Raw genomic sequence first — 17,476 nt, 5'->3', positions numbered from 1 at the left:
TTACTATTAAGTTGGACAATTAAATATTATTGACGACGCAACCTGGGTAGCCAAATAAGAATTTTAAGAAATGAGAATAAGAAAAATTTAATACGAACGTAATTTCGAGGTTCTCTCTTCTTCTCTCTGGGGTTTTACGTGCCAAAACCAGTTCTGATTTTGAGGCACGCCGTAGTGGAGGGCTCCGGAATAATTTTGACCACCTGGGGTTCTTGAACGTGCACTAAAACGCAAGCACACGGGCGTTCTTGCATTTCGCCTCCATCTAAATGCGGCTGCCGCGGCCGGGATTCGATCCCGCGATCTAGTGCTCAGCAGCGCAACGCCTTAGCTGACTGAGCCACCCCGGCGGGTATAATTTCGCGGTACTGGCAAGAAAAAAGGTGTTATTAGAGAGGTGGTGTTATTGAGGAATTAGCCTCCACTCTGTTATACCAACGTGAAACGCGCGTATATTTACACGAAGAAATGTTCCATTTCATTTTGCTACGCTTTTGCCTAGCAACTACAGCAACATTATTATCGTCAGTTATATTGCGACATACCGCACACTCGTAAGCAAAGAACGAAATGTTCAATAAAATATTAGTTAGCCATTGATTAATAAAGATCACAATGCAAACTAGGCCAGAAATTAATCGCGCTCTCTAAGGCCCGTATACACAAACGGAACTTAAGTACGGCTTCAATAAATGCGGGAAAAGTAGAAGTGTTAATAAAGATTTAAGAGGGTACTATAAAAACGACACTTAAGTAACACTTTCGAAATTAATACTTTTCGGGTCAAGTATGTCGTCTGGTGTGGAGGATACGTAAATAATTTACGTGTACGATCGGTTCAGTCGTAAAAAAAAGTAATTTTTTCAACAGAGTAATGCTGATATAAATGTTGCTGTGCTTGCACGCGCATTCTGCTGGGCAAAATACAAATAACGATTTGGTTTAAGCGCTTTACTCAAACTCCTCTGGCCACAAGTTCACATTTGTTCTCGCAGCCACTGCGGTTGTGTGTGTCGCCATCCCGACTTTTTTTTTGTTTTGGTTTGTTGCAGAAAACTTGCAGTATTTTCGCGTAGAGAGTGTGTGTTGTGTGTTTTCAACCAGCGGGGACGATGGAAAACGAAGAAAACAAACTTTTCTGACGAAGAACGCACCGTGCTCCTCGAGCTCGTTTCGTGCCATCGCAGCGTGGTCGAGAACAAGAAAAGGGACGCTGTATCCGTCAGTCCTCCGTAATATCGTGCACACATCCGGCGAAATTGGTAAAGTCGGCGAGGACGGTCGGCCATCTTGCTTGCTAGGCGAGAGTAGCGAAAGTCGCCCTTAATGTTGCAAATGGCTGTACTTTACTTTCCGGCGCTCAAGTGTCGATTAAAGTTTACCTTAAGTACAAGATTTGTCTATGAAATGAGTTAAGCATCGACAGGCTACTTAAATCATAAGTTTAGGGTAAGTTCCGTTTGTGAATACGGGCCTAAGTATGCCACAGCACGCTCAAATTGTGATGATGGCGACGTCTCAACAGCTACGCGCGCATGCGTCATGGGCCGATCTTTAGACTCTCATTTATCAAAGCGATAATTTCTTGCCTTTCCTCTCTTTTTGGGATTTTGCGAACTGTGACTCAATCGCTTACGCTCCTTACACACCACGAGTTTTTTGTTAGATAACCTTAAAGTAAATGAAGTCTGCATATAGTGCTGTAAACAGATGCTCCTGCTCTCACCTTGTTCTCGTGTTGATCATCGTATAGACCTACACCATGTTTGTAAATAGCGGTAGGCACCGTCGATATATTTTAGGCCCTATAGCGACGTCACGTAGCCTCCGCCCACGTTCGCCGCCACCGCGCCATCCGCACGCGCCAATGGCGCATTTATTTTAACACGAAAGTGTTTTATGCCGGGGTCCACCAAGACTTCACTGACGTATTTCCGTCACGGAAATACGTCAGCTTACAATGTACACGAACATAATACAAAGAAAGAAACCAGAAGAAAAAGTTCCACAAACATGCAAAATTTGGAAACCGAACCCACGACCTCTCGGTCCGCGACGATAGATTGCCGAGCGTTTAACCCATTGCCCCACAAACGCATTTGCGGAGAGCTACACAGACGCGCCTTATATATCTAACACTCCTCCGTGTACCCGCGCTCTTGCTCGGGGCGGTGCCGCCGCCTACGAGCAGAAAAGAGAAGTACTGCATTATGACACTAACGCGCACCGACAGTGAACGCTTCGGTGGTCTCAGCACTACGACGCCTCGATGCCAGCATTCGAAGGGACGCTGGCATCAAGAAGCACTACCAACGCCACCTAGGTGGCGTTCACCGTACTCAGCACAGCGGAGCGTGGCCTCCGCAATTAGCTCTGAAAATGTTTCTGAAGTTGATCGCGGAGGCTGCAATTACGACGCGCTGTACGCGCTGATTTGACTCGGTGACGATTCAGTTACGTGCTTTGTCTTGCGCGTTGTATTAGTGTGTCAGTTACGTGCTTCGTATTTCGCGTTGTGCTAGCGTGTGAAGCGTAGTGCAGCTTCCATATGCACGACGGTTGCTCATGGTCATCGACGTTGGTAGTCGTGATGGAGGAGACGTGCCACCAGGCGTCAGCGTGGGTGCATCAACGCCTAAGGGCGCTTTAGCCACAAAACACCAATAGACATTATATATCAATGTGCAATAAACATTACACTACTTCTGTGAAGACACGTTTCACTTTCGTGTTCTATACCGATTCCTATATAAGAGGGATCAACCACATTTTTTAATGGGGTGGGGGAGCTAAAACCACGATTTCATTATGAAGCACACAGTAGTTGGGGCGCCGGATTAAGTTTGACTACGTGAGGTTCTTTAATGTGCACCCAGTGCATGTTTTTGCATTTCGCCCCCATCGGGATACGGCCGAACGATAAGCTAGGCCTAGCTCGCTGACTGCCGCAGTGACGGCCGAAAGCGCTTGCGACCTGGCCTGCTGCTCATCATAGTGTGCTTATTTTTGACAACACTATTGACGTGGGCTTAAATGACTTGCTTTTTTTCGGTGTCGTTGGTGCGAATAGAAAACGTAACGCAGTAAACGTAGTACTTGCAAACCAGCCGAGCCGCCTCGCTGAGACGGCCGGTGCTTGGTTTCCGTCTGCGAGACGAAATGCCGTCGTATCGTTGGTCCCGATCGCGCCAGTTGTTTAGTACTGGGCGCTGCTTTACGAAACACGCGCAAATTCGATATATTTTTTTCTGTTAAGCACTATTTCATGTTAGGGACAAGCTGTAGCTGATTTCTACGTCGCCGTGAGCGGTGATAGAAGCGATCGCCTCGGTGATGGGACCGGCGAAGTACTGGCCCTACAACGACGCCGCCTGTGTGAGCTAGCTGAACTGGCTGTTGTGAGCTAGCTGTTGTACGCGGCCGTCCGATCGCTCCAACTCTGTACTAACACTGTACATTTTGTTTCGCGCTCGAAATTTAATTGACACGTTTAGACTTGTTTATGACATCGACACTGCAATAAACGCAGCTGTAACCGCGCTGCGTGTGTATGTGAACGTGTGATAGGATATCTACACTGCTGGTGGCTGAATTCCTTGAGTTGAAAACGAATTCGAAAGTGACGTGCTTTGTGGGGCATCTGCTCGCTCGAGCTACATTCAAAGCTAATCCTAATCTAGCTTTCTCACAGTGCGGCAAGAAATTGTAATGACACGCTAATAACGATCGTATATATTGGTTGGCTAATGCACGCCAATCAAAATAAAAGAGAAGCTTAACGGTTACGAAATGTTTTGCGCGCAATGGATGACCTGGTATGAGAATCCAACTTTCGCTTTTTACCGCGGTGGCCCATTGCTTGCGACGGTTTTCATCAACAGGAAACCTATGAAAACTTAATTAGCTTCTTGCGTACTTCGCAAGCTCGTCTCTCTCGTATTCAGCTCGTCCTCAACTCAGCTCGTCCACATACTGCGTTTCTTTCATTGTAAAATCATAGAATAAAGAGCTCACAGATGGAACCGCACAACCACCTGCGAAACCCAGTGGCTGCTGTGGTAGGCGCGACACGGGCGGCGGCTCGGCGGCGGAGCACGTGCCCAAGGTCGATTCACATAGGTGCCGAAGCTTCGGGCGAAACGCGGTTCAGATCCAATTGTCCCCGACATCAGCAAGGGTGGTTATGGGAGCAGCGATTGAAGCGCGACTATGTTTGGAGGGAATAAACACTGGGAAAGAAAAAAAGCGTTTTTTTTTTAAATTAAAGCGAGGTGCACTTAGATTCACTCAAGAAAAATAAAAGTCCTAATCCATTTTACATACGCATGGCGAGAAAACAAGATACAACTCTATTTTACTTTATCATTATCAATAAATACCTTTTTCAGCGCCCACCGTGAAGCACCTGTCGATAGCGGCGGGCGTTGACGCCGCTATCACTCGCAATGCAATGACGCAATGCAATCCGTGGAATGGCGCGCTCGTAAAGTTCACCTGTTACAATACGCCCCCTTCACATGTTTTGTTGCTTTGCATGTCGACGTTTGTCTGAATTAGGCGACGCGGGTAGTTTTATTGTTTCTTAACCTGCGCAATCAAAAGTTGTGAGTTACGACCGTCAGATACTTGTTTACTTCAGTTGTTTTCGTGCCACAGCGCTGGCCGACGAGCTTGGCGTCCGACGAAAGGACGAGCACTCTACGCAATCTACGCCCAAAGCGTTCGTCGGCCTCCAAAGAAAGTATGTTCTGTGCAGCGATGCGATTTCAACACCCCTACGGCTGACCTTTTCCTGCATCGCTTTCCGCGCTGAAAGCTCGGAACGCCCATCAAGTCGAATGGCGGGGCATTTCAATATACAGCTCTAATGGCAGGCCTCCAAAAACAAATTTCGCGCTTATATAAACAAAATGACATCACTTCTGTTTTTAACGGATATGACGTCGAATTATTTTTTTCTTCCACCGGAAGTGTTCCCTCCTCACACAGATGGCGCTAAGCCCCACGAACCGCTGATGAGCCGCCATGTTTTGAACGTATGGGCTTCTATGGAAGCTTCGCTACAAGGTGTATTTACCTTGGAGTGCCTACCAAGTGAAACTAAATTCCGACGACAGCGCCACGACACTTTCGTGACGTAGCACCGTTGTGTAGGTCTATAAACAAATGTGTCACACATCGTGGGATGAACACTGCCTTCCAGCATAGAAGCCGAATGCTGCAATCATTAGACCACAATTGCTCTTTTTTTCTCTACTGCCTGCTTTCCCACAGAATACGGTGATATCTACAATTTTAAGATATATTTATTACTGCCGCTCAATTCTTAGCTGAAGTAGAAGCTTTAGAAGTGTTTGATATGCAGGTATACAAGTGGCTCCAATTGTCAAGTCCTTCTGGTACAGGTTCTTCCTCTCTGGTAACTTAAATAAATCATTTGGTTAGTTCTCGGTAATGCAGACGATTTAGTGGAATGTCAATATTGACATTCATCACAGTAAAGCGCATCTTCAAAATGGTGCCTATTCGCGATGATGACGATGAAGATGATGATGATTTATTGGGTGCCCTTTGAAACGGGACAGTGGCGGGGCACCAATCACCTAGTCTGCTTTATTTAATCAGCCATGGTATACATATATTTATTGCGATAGCAATTATATGGACACTTAAAGCGGATTTCTGCCATCCGCGTCGCCTTAAAGTTCCGTGTGACGTCAACGGCGATGAAATCGTCGCCGCGCGCCGTAGGCTGTATATGCGAGTGAAAGCGCGCGAGGGACGCGTGCTTAACGGGGAGCGAACACGCGCTGGAGAGCAAACGCGCGTTCGGCGCCGTGCTCCCTGAAGAGCTGCAGAAATAAACATCTCTTTCCTCCTTTACAATCGCTGTATATAGAGAGCAAACGCGACTTCTCCCGTCGTGCGATAGGCCGTGGGGGGACGCGAGGCAGGGAGGGGAGGCGACGTTTAGCTGCGGCACCAAATGCGTAGGTATATAAAAATGTTGCGAGGCGAGAAGGTGGTAAAGACTTCCGATGCTGCTCGACGAGTGTCCCGTTCTGATATCGCCGAAAACCTCCGAGCCGCCCCCAGGGGCACCGGCAACAGTCACCAACGCCGCGCGCGTTAGGTGCGATGGCGGGCAAAACGCCGACGGCGTCGACAACAGTTCTGCACGTTGCTGGTGTTGCGGCATCTCCAAGTTTATACAGCTGATAAAACTACTATCCTTACACCGTATAGCTCTCTACTAATTTGCTATCGCAATTGATGCTTCGCCTTTCGTGTGAAACTGCGCCATTTTTATCTAGCATTTGTGTACACCTCCTTAATCTTTTTTCCCCTCGATATCTACCTTGTACCGCTACGTATGTCTGTAACAGATCCGGTCGTATCAATCTCTTCCCAGCTTTTCTTCGACCAATATTCTAAACATCTGTTACGTATCTCGGTTGCTGAGCTGCTGATGCTTCCAACTAAATGCTCATCCCTTGTCGCCCGCGCAAAGAACCAGTCGATAAAGGTTCAGCCGCAGGTTCCCACATGCAGCGTGCGCTGCAGCGCTGCCTCGTAGTTCTGAAATCGTCGTGATGGCGCTGCGCACGAGCCCGAAAAAAAAAGAACCGATGTCGAAATAATTTTGCTGTGTACCATTATGGCGTGTCATCTCCGTGAAGAGACAGTTATTCATCGTTTCCCGATAGTAGCAGATGCTGCGTAACGGAGAGTGACATGCCTAAGGAATTTACGCATTTGGAAAAATTAGAAGGCGCTTAAGCTTCGCCTTTAAGAGCGGAACGCGGTAGCGTTATCGGGCCCCGTTCGCATCGCATTTTTCTTTCAGTGGTCTTCACTGCAACAGAGAACGTGGGAAAGCCAGCTTGCAAAAACCAAGCTTACGCCGATCCCCTTAAAGTCGACTTCACTTTTAAACAGAAATGCACTGCTGCGAAGATGTATTTCCAAGCGCGATATAAGTCGTCTAATATTAAAATATTAAACCAACACGCAGTAAGGGTCAAAGCAGACCAATTCAGGCTGGTGCTCACTCACAAATATGCAGCTTTAGAACAGGAAGATGAAGACAACATAGAGGTAATGAATGAAACCGTAACTAGGCTGATCTCAGAAGCAGCAATTGAAGTGGGAGGTAAGGCACCAAGGCAACCAGTAGGTAAGCTCTCCCAAGTAACCAAGGACCCAATAAAGAAACGGCAAAACATGAAAGTGTCAAACTCGAGAGATCAGATGGAATTCGTTGAACTGTCGAAACTGATCAACAAGAAAGTAAGGGGTATCAGAATTTATAACGTGGAAAATATTGAGGAAGCAGTAAAATAGGGACGCAGTATGAAATGAGTGAGAAGAAAACTTGGCATAGGACAAGGCAAAATATATGCTCTGAAATATAAGCAGGGTAATATCATCAGCAATTTAGATCACATAGTAAAATCAGCGGAAGCATTCTACACTGACCGGTACAGTGCCCAGAGCAGCCAAGCTACTTTCATTCGACGTAGTGATGAACAGGATACAGAGGCTCCTTCTATAACTAGCGATGAAGTTAGAAGGGCCATGAAAGACATGACCAGGGGAAAAGCTGCTGGAGAAGATGGAATAACAGTCGATTTAATCAAATATAGAGCAGATATCATGCTTGAAAAGCTTGCGGCACTTTATACGCAATTCCTCAGAACTTCTAGTGTACCAGAAAGCTGGAATAACGCCAATATTATACTCATTCATAAGAATCGAGACGTTCAATAATTGAAAAATTGCAGACCCATTAGCTTGCTTTCAGTATTGTATAAAATATTCCCCAAGATAATTTCCAATAGAATCAGGGCAGCACTTCACTTCAGTCAACCAAGAGAACAGGCTGGCTTCAGAAAGGGATATTCTACGATGGATCATATACATGTCGTCAATCAGGTAAGTGAGAAATCTGCGGAGTACAATCAACCTATCTATATGGCTTTCATAGATTATTAAAAAGCATTTGATTCAGTAGAGATACCAGTAGTCATAGAGCCATTGCGTAATCAAGGAGTACAGGAGACATACGTGAATATCTTGGCAAACATCTACGAAGATTGCACAGCAACCTTGGTTCTCCACAAAAAAAGTGGAAAGATACCTATCAAGAAAGGGGTCAGCCAAGAAACCACAATCTCTCCGATGCTATTCACTGCATGCTTAGAAGTATTCAAGCTCTTAGACTGGGAAGGCTTAAGAGTGAGGATCAACGGCGAATATCTCAGCAACCTTCGGTTTGCAGATGACATTGTCCTATTGAGCAACAATGGGGTTGAATTACAACAAACGATTGAAGACCTTAACCGGGAAAGTGTAAGAGTGGGGTTGAAGATTCATGTGGAGAAGACAAACATAATGTCCAATAGCCTGGCAAGGGAACAAGAATTCAGGATCACCAGTGAGCCTCTAGAGTGTGTGAAGGAGTACGTTTATCTAGGTCAATTACTCACAGGGGACCCTGACGATGAGAAAGAAATTTACAGAAGAATAAAATTGGGTTGGAGTGCATACGGCAGGCATTGCCAAATCCTGACTTGGAGCTCACCACTGTCGTTGAAAAGAAAAGTGTACAATCATTATTCATTGCACTCTACCGGTGGTAACAAATGGGGCAGAAACTTGGAGGTTAACAAAGAAGCTCGAGAACAAGTTAAGGACCGCGCAAAGAACGATGGAGCGAAAAATGTTAGGACTAACGTTAACAGTCAGGAAGAGAGCGGTGTGGATCAGAGAACAAGCGGGAATAGCTGATATTCTAATTAACATTAAGCAGAAACAATGGAGCTGGGCAGGCCATGTAATGCGTAGGATGGATAATCGGTGGACCATTAGAGTTAGAGAGTGAATAGCAAGAGAAGGGAAGCGCAGTCGTGGACGGCAGAAAACTAGGTGGCGTGATGAAGTAAGGAAATTTGCTAGCACAAGTTGAAATCAGCTACCGCAAGACGGGGGTAATTGTAGATCACAGGAAGATGCCTTCGTCCTGCAGTGGACATAAATATTGGCTGATGATGATGATTAAAATGTGAAGGCTCTAGCACCTTTTTTATTCTATTAATTCTTTGCTATTGCCCCGACGCGCGTGTGCGTACAGAAGGCATTAGGCAGGCGAAGTCCCAATTTGACCTGCCGAGGATGCGAGCGCCATCTGAATAGCATATTCGCAAGTACCCGAGCGCGCCGCTGTTGGTATGGTAGAAAGGCTGGAAAAGGGCGTTGTGTTTGAGTTTCCTCGTAACAGAATTAGGTTTTCTCGCACATTCAAATTACAGTCCGACGCCACCATTTCTGTCGGTTGTGGTTAAGTGGTACTTTAGCATTTTTTCTGACGGATTTCAGTGTGAGAAACTCAATTTTTGTTCACCAAAACCTTGCACCACGTGGAGGGCCTGCGCGGTCGGGGATGATTTTCTCAGCGACGGACGCCGACACCGGTGCCGACGCCGGATTTTCTGCGACATGTGGCCCTTAACGCTATCGCGTTAAAAAGTGACTGACACTCACTAGTGTGGCTTGTTCGAAACACTTCGCTATGGATGACTTTTTTATTCCCAGCGAGTAGTCCGTTGCGTTCTTTTTATATATTTTAAATATGCTGCTAGCGTTTCAAATCGCGGAGGCTATTTTAACACGAAAGTGTTTTATGCCGGGGTCCACCAAGACTTCACTGACGTATTTCCGTCACGGAAATACGTCATAGAACATAATACAAAGAAAGAAACCAGAAGAAAAAGTTCCACAAACATGCAAAATTTGGAAATCGAACCCACGACCTCTCGGTCCGCGATGATAGATCGCCGAGCGTTTAACCCATTGCGCCACAAACGCATTTGCAGAGAGCTACACAGACGCGCCTTATATATCTAACACTCCTCCGTGTACCCGCGCTCTTGCTCGGGGCGGTGCCGCCGCCTACGAGCAGAAAAGAGAAGTACTGCATTATGACACTAACGCGCACCGACAGTGAACGCTTCGGTGGTCTCAGCACTACGACGCCTCGATGCCAGCATTCGAAGGGACGCTGGCATCAAGAAGCACTACCAACGCCACCTAGGTGGCGTTCACCGTACTCAGCACAGCGGAGCGTGGCCTCCGCAATTAGCTCTGAAAATGTTTCTGAAGTTGATAGCGGAGGCTGCAATTACGACGCGCTGTACGCGCTGATTTGACTCGGTGACGATTCAGTTACGTGCTTTGTCTTGCGCGTTGTATTAGTGTGTCAGTTACGTGCTTCGTCTTTCGCGTTGTGCTAGCGTGTGCAGCGTAGTGCAGCTTCCATATGCACGACGGTTGCTCATGGTCATCGACGTTGGTAGTCGTGATGGAGGAGACGTGCCACCAGGCGTCAGCGTGGGTGCATCAACGCCTAAGGGCGCTTTAGCCACAAAACACCAATAGACATTATATATCAATGTGCAATAAACATTACACTACTTCTGTGAAGACACGTTTCACTTTCGTGTTCTATACCGATTCCTATATAAGAGGGATCAACCACATTGTTTTATACAGGCGCTTTAATAAATTGCGGATGTGCGCTGAAGCTTAATTTGGTTTAATTCGTTTAATTTTATGTCCCAGCATTAGCGTTACTAGTGCCTTAAGCAGCAGGAATATTCTCGCTATTGCACTTTAGTCCGCAGGCACCGGTAGCAGAAACGATATCTAGCTCGGAAGGTGTGAAATTAATCATGACACTTGTTACGCCGCGAGGCGACCTATAGTTTCGATTTCATGCTTTAGTTTAGCGGTGTAAGCAGAAGATTATGTTCTCTCATTCAGCGCGGTGAATTGTCAGTTTATTCGCTTGCAACACATCCAAAAGCAACCAAACAGTGCTAGCTCCAGATTTGGAGCATTCGGGTCGGCCACAGCGTCACTTGTTTGCTCTGCGATACTGTGCACACAGCCAAATTCCATTACAACTGGTTCGATTCATTTCCAAGTCATTCGTTTACACTAATACAAGTTACATCGATGAAAAGAAAACCCTCGCTAAATTTGTAAAACCTTTTGGAAGAAACGCTACTTGCTCTGACCGATTGTCATTTACTTAATCATCACGTTTTCACGTGGTTTGATAATTCCTACGGGCGCCGGGTGTCTGCTGTGTTTCCCAGCCTGGGCCCTAACTCGAACACTGCGTACTGCGAGCACGAACAAGCGGCAGTCATCAGACGCTCACTACCGTATCACACGGATTGGCTAACTATAAAGAGAAAGGTGCTCCCCGACTCACAAACGGAACTCTCATTTTTTTTATCCCAAGACACAATTACCAGGATACTTGAGCGCGTTTAGCCTCGTTTTATCAGTGCACAATAACTGTATGTGCCTTCTCAAAGCACGACAGGCGTTACTGCCTATATATTGTGGAATGCTATGTCATATACTGCAACACGAATCACAGTGCGATGTTGCCTATGAAGGTCGAAAACAGCCAAGTATCGTATCTGTAGTGGTGCAGCAAGGCCGCGAGCAAGTGCATGCACCTTTCGAATGCCCGCTACGTACAAAATCTTCCCTTTTCAAGCGAAGCTTGTATTGCCTCACAAGTGTCGGTGCCGTTGGAGGTGTGACCGCAAAAAACCCGTCTCGCGCAATCCTCGCGCAAGTTAAGGAAAACAGCGCGAGAGCCTAATAATAGACCGCTGGTGAAACACGTGAGGCGCGCACCCACAACACGTGACGGAGCACCCAATAAGGAGCGGGCACGCCCGGGGAAGGGCAAGGGGAGGAAAGGGCCTCTCGCGCGTTGCGTCGGGTCTCCTTTTCAGTGCACGCTCGGGAAACGAAAGGGAAGGCGACGCGCTGTTCGGTCGGCGGCGGAACAGGCCGCTTTCGACGAGAAACGACATACCGGGAGCTGGCTCGCGCTCACCGTGCGGATCCTGCGTTCAAGGCAGCCCAAGCCCAGGCTTGGTTACAGCAGCAGGCAGTGGATCCGACGTTAAAAGCCCGTCTTATTGAAGCCTATCGTCAACGAAGGGCAGCGAACCCCGAGCCCAGGGAACGCGACACCCAATTTTGAGGGTACGACAAGCTAGCGTGCCCTCCTGTTGCCGGTGCGGGAAGGGCGGATTAATTTTTAAAAATATCTGTTTGTAGGACGTCCCCCAAAATAGCTCGCCCTGCTTGCAGTCGAGGAAGGCGCGTTCAGTGGTGTCGCTCTTGCGACATCCGTGGTATGTAACTCCACAAGTTACCAAGTAAGGTCCCGTGCGTGATACCTGCCACGCCCAAGAGTAACACCTGATACGCCCAAGAGCGACACCACTAGTGCACTCTTAGCACGGTAACGTTTATGTTAACCTATAATTGCGAGTAACTTATAAAATAAAGGTTACGGGGTGACTAAAAAAATTTGATCTTTGTGTTTTCGTGAATTTCCGTCGCGGCTAGAGGTTACATGAGCCGAAGCGTCTATTTTAAAGGTTACTGCAACGCCAAATGTCTTGTAATCTTTAGGTTGTAACCTCTAAACGAGTTGGCATTCGTGGCTTAGGGGACCTACAGTATGGATTGGAAGTTTACTTATTATTGTGTCGTATTGCGATCCTGATGTGGTGTTTTTAGCCGGGACTAACCTATACGATATGTTGTGCGGCCGAGGGAATGAACAGGTTGGACTAAATTAATATTTTATTGACGCCAGTGGGGATCTTTGGTTTCACGATGTAAAAAAGAAATTTCAATCTTGCACGAGCGTATGCTCAAGAGAGACCGCAGCAATTCATTCGTCACTGATCTCTACTGCATACGTGCCATTATAATCTAAAAGGAAGCAACAGGAACTGAACATACATCGGAGAATATTGTGGCAAACGATGTTGTGGCTTGAATGATCACTACAGTTCAATGTGATGGAAAGCTCCCCGCTGCCGCTGCACGCACTTTAGGCTGTGGTATAAAACATAGACTTGTGTACCTGCACAAAAACTAAAAGCGGATGCATTATGGTGATTGAGTGTATACTTGTACCCAATATTTTTTTATTATTTCCTTGTGTATCAATGTTCCCTATATTCGCGTTTGTTTTATATTCTCCTGAAACGCGACACCCACTAACAGCGGGCGCACGCTGAAAGTCGCACGTGGGCGCACGCTAGAGTACTGTAAAATCTCGACGACCGACAGAATCAAAGCGTAGAGCAGGGCGAATAACTAATCCGCAGGGCGAGAAAGATGCTTCGTAATCAGGCTTACTTGTACACTGCAACTGAGGCCACAGCGCTTTCTTTTAACACGAAAGTGTTTTATGCCAGGGTCCACAAGACTTCACTTGTACTGGAGGCGAGTACGAACTGACTTGAGAATTCATTTTTGTTCAGTTTTTTATTCTTTAATTTTTATTGTTACCGACATTTCCTAGACAGAAGAGTATATTCACCTTAGGCGTGTTTAATTATTTGTTCTGTGGTAGTTTTTAATCTGTTTGTGGTTTATTTATGTCTCTTTCATTACATGGTAATAGCTGTTGTTTGCAGGGGACGCTAACAAGTAACTATGAGATTGTAAGATTACTTTTTTGTCGTTGTAGGCTCCACTACACAGCAAGGAGATCGGAGAATTAGAAACTGACATAGAAGCACCAAAGAGACATGATTGTGCTCGCAACAGGGATGAGATGGTCCTCCTCGTGGAAGTCTAAAACTTCTATGTATTTGTATTTGAACATATTGTACACGAACCTTCAACATTTCTCTTTTTTTGCCCCATTCCTCGTGATGCCGTTGAAATTTGTGTTGCCAGGGAGCGCGGTACTCAGATGTTTTTTCATTATTGCTTCATGGTCGTGAAGAAGAAAACAGACCAAGGCAAAATGTAATTTTGCTTGTGAAGGGAAAGCTTTGAGTTACCTTGTTTTGTATATGCAAATAAAGTAATCATGACATTTTCACAAAATGTTTTGTGTCAGCTTTCCTTCTCACAGCTGCTACTCACATCACTGCCAGAATGTGGGTGCTGCTCTATAATTGAAATGTGCCACCTTTTCAGATATACTTTCCACGTGTGCAAAATATAATTATTAGAAATCTCACTATCATGGGATGACGACATGATACTTTTTGCAAAAAAATTTCAACATGACCCGCAGGAAAGAAATATGTTGTGGGACGAACCTGTATACGATGCATTCACCTATACAAAAGCAACATACTGTGTATTTCATTAATTATTTTGTGTCTTGCACATTTAATCCAAAATTACCAAGTATGTGCCAGCTTATTTAAATAGGTACAACTGTCTTGATGCATCGTGCATTATACTAATTCCTGGAAGCTGCCTTGTGTAAATGACCTGCGCTGTAAAATAGCAAGGTGGCAAAGTTTTACACGTTGTTAACCAGTCTGTCCTTGAATATTAAAAAAAGGGAATTTGAGACGAAATGTTGATTTCTGCGGAACAAGTTTTATAGTCATGGCAACGGAATTTCAGCAATAATCATTAGTACGAATATTACCAATGTTTGACTGATTAGCATGTAAATAAACAATCGTGGTTAACGGCAGAGCTGGTCAATCAGCACTCCATATCCGGTTGCTGGAAGCATTCTGCCACTGAATAGTCTCAAAAACACATACTTCGAACGTGCCATAAAATGCATTGCTGTTCCAGTTGAGATATTTACAGAATTTTGCAGCAAACATGCCATAAAATATATTGCTGTTCTAGCTGAGATATTTACATAATTTTGCTGCAGGTTGTGCAGAAAGAATAACTGAAACAGCAACGTACTTCATTGCAGATTCAATTTCTCTAAATTGGTGCCAGGTACAATTATGGCAAATCGGTATTCTTTCAGTACTGGCTGCCTTCAATATGCAATTACATGTCCCCAAAGAAATGAAAAATGCTAATTAGTAAAATGTTGTCTCCAAGTGTATTAATTATCGTCCAAATGCTGTCTGTCGCCGCTATGAAGTTTTCACAGCAATAAAATGTCATTTTGTCTCTAGTCCTGAATATCTTTTAGTTTTCGACAATGAGTCATGTCCAAGAAATTCGGGCATAACCCCTGCGGCCATTTTTAGGAACCTTTTTTTTTTGTAATCTTTCGTATAGGCATCCAGTCTTGCACGTTGTCACCCGCGCGTCCTTCTGCGCATGCACATGAATTTTGCACATTGCTCTTTTGGCCACCCATTGAACTTCACTGCAGGGCACTAGCGTAACTCACTGAGCAGCGTTTTCAGAAAAATTGTATTTCGGAAGATCAGCCGAAGTTCAACAACTTTCCGTTAGCTACGTCGAAAGGATACATTTTTCCGATAACATAAGCTTTTATAACACTTAGTCGTAATTTCCCTGCTGAATTATAGCAGTGCTTTAACCTTGACCAAAGCGCTAATATAACGCAGCAGAGAAGTTATGACTAAGTGCCTTAAATGCCTATATTTTCAGAAGCGAGTGGCAACCGAAAGTTGTAAAAATTCGGCCGATCACTTTAAATAGATTTTTTATGAAGTTCTGCTCAGTGAGTTACGCTAGTGCATTGCGGTTAAATTTGGTGGTTGGCCGAAGAACCAATGTCCTAAATTCATGGACATGCGCCGAAGGACGCACGTGTGAAGCCTTGCAAGACTGTATGTCTACAATAAATGTTACATACATTAAGGCTACGTGTACCTACACTAAAGGTTACTATATAGTAACCTTTAGTATAGGACACGTAGTCTTTTTTTTTATAGGTGCACAAAATTGTGAGAATATGCCCCTTTATTAAACGTTACTTAAATAAAGGTTACAATTTTATGTCCAACTTATAGGTTACAAATTTGTGAGAGTATGCCCTTTATTAAAGGTTACTTAAATAAAGGTTACTGTGTAACTTTTCTTTATAGGTGCACAAATTTGTGAGAATATACCCCCTTTAGTAAACGTTACCGTGCTAAGAGTGTGGCTTTGGTCTTGGATCTCCTGCATGGGCGGCTGAGTCACACACATGGGCCAGTGAGTAGTGACCCGTATCGATTGGCATACATACTAAATACACGAAGAAACTTCATCGCAATATACGCGTAACTGATTGGGGCAGTGCTTCTGGCCAATTCTTGCATCTGTGATATTTTGTGTCGTATCATTCTCTCGCAAAGCATTGTTCATGTCTACAGTACACATCATTAGTCATTGCCATAATCTTATTACGTATAGATTTTACGCACTTTACAGCGACTGTTTTTAGGCCCCTTTACAGCCATGTCACATCTAATGTTCATATAATTGACTATTCATATACCATTAACAAGCCATTACCATCGTCTTGGCGCTCTTTGGCCACATCTGGCCCTTGCGCCAATAAACCACAATAATCAATCAATCAATCAATCAATCAATCAATCAACTGATTGGGGCAAGAACCGCGGCGATGACAGAGCAATGACACTTGATGGAATGACTGCCATATCCACCTTAGAAACAATTTTACGCGACTCAAGAATTTCTGCGACAGTGAATGAGGACCAACCGACCCGTGACCTACACCTTCTCAACCTATGGGCGCAGAGCCGCCAGACGGAACATAGGCTCATCGTAACCCTTTGCAACACGAAGCCCGCGCTTTGGCTAAATGCATCACTGTGCGTGCTTGGCGCTACAAAAAGCAACTATCACGAAACCGATGGCGTGATTGATGAGAACACCTAGGCTCCGAAGCAGGAAACAAGAAATTATGGCGCACTTTTCTGGCCATAGAGCGCGGTGGTTATCATGCAGACCCATCGTCAGAAATTCGACTGGCTGTCAAGATTACGCCAGAACGTTTGCTAAGCCAGAAGTTGTCAGCAAGCAATCACCAACAACCGCCAGCAACTGATCTTTCAATTCATGCTTAGGACACTTTGGGCAATACGATGCCTTTCACAAACACCGAGATAATCGCTGCTATTGAAGGCACAAAGCAACATTCAACGCCTGGACATGACCGCCTCCCGTATGAGCTTTTTAAGAACTTGGTAAGTGAGGCCACCGACACATTCCTCCAGGTTATGAAAGGTGCGTGGATCGAGGGATCTCTCCTACCTGAGTGGAATCAGTCCCTTGTAGTGCCCATAGCTAACACAGGAAAGCCCCCAACAAGTTTTGAAGCTCTCCGGCCAATTTCTCTAACACCAACGATGGGCAAATTCTTTGATCGAATGTTGGCTACTCGGCTTGCGTGGTGGCTCGAAGACAGCCATAAATACCATCCCGCTCGGATCGCATTCAGGCCGTACTAGGATACGAAAGATGTCCTAGCTAGACTGGCATATAAAGGCCTGCAAGTCTCACCTTACAGTCATTTGGTACGCACTGTGGTGGCGACTGACATAGCGAAAGTGTAGTACTAATGTAAATCACGAGACCATTCTACAAAACATGGACACACTCGGCTTGCCGCTTCAGATGAAGAAAAAAGTGCACTCATTCTTATCCCGCCGAACATTGTCTATACATG

General features: G+C 45.4%; 1 protein-coding gene across 7 annotated transcripts in view; it reads right to left on the bottom strand.

Annotated features, from left to right (window-relative positions):
- The window catches only part of LOC119444551 (ras guanine nucleotide exchange factor E-like), a 77,420-nt gene that overhangs the window by 18,592 nt on the left and 41,352 nt on the right, over nucleotides 1-17,476 (bottom strand). The window contains exon 1 of one of the 7 annotated variants that reach the window (XM_049663428.1): nucleotides 8,193-8,260. The exons of the other annotated variants lie outside the window; for them this stretch is intronic. Coding sequence (XP_049519385.1) covers nucleotides 8,193-8,197 — 5 coding nt within the window. The 5' untranslated portion in view covers nucleotides 8,198-8,260. Of the gene's footprint in view, nucleotides 1-8,192; nucleotides 8,261-17,476 lie in introns of those variants that run through there. 7 annotated transcript variants of the gene reach the window in all.

Source organism: Dermacentor silvarum, chromosome 3, assembly GCF_013339745.2.
Source record: "Dermacentor silvarum isolate Dsil-2018 chromosome 3, BIME_Dsil_1.4, whole genome shotgun sequence".
In the NCBI taxonomy this organism is placed as follows: Eukaryota; Metazoa; Arthropoda; class Arachnida; order Ixodida; family Ixodidae; genus Dermacentor; species Dermacentor silvarum.
Note: the sequence above shows the minus strand (reverse complement) of the source record. Positions and strands in the feature narration are given on the sequence as shown.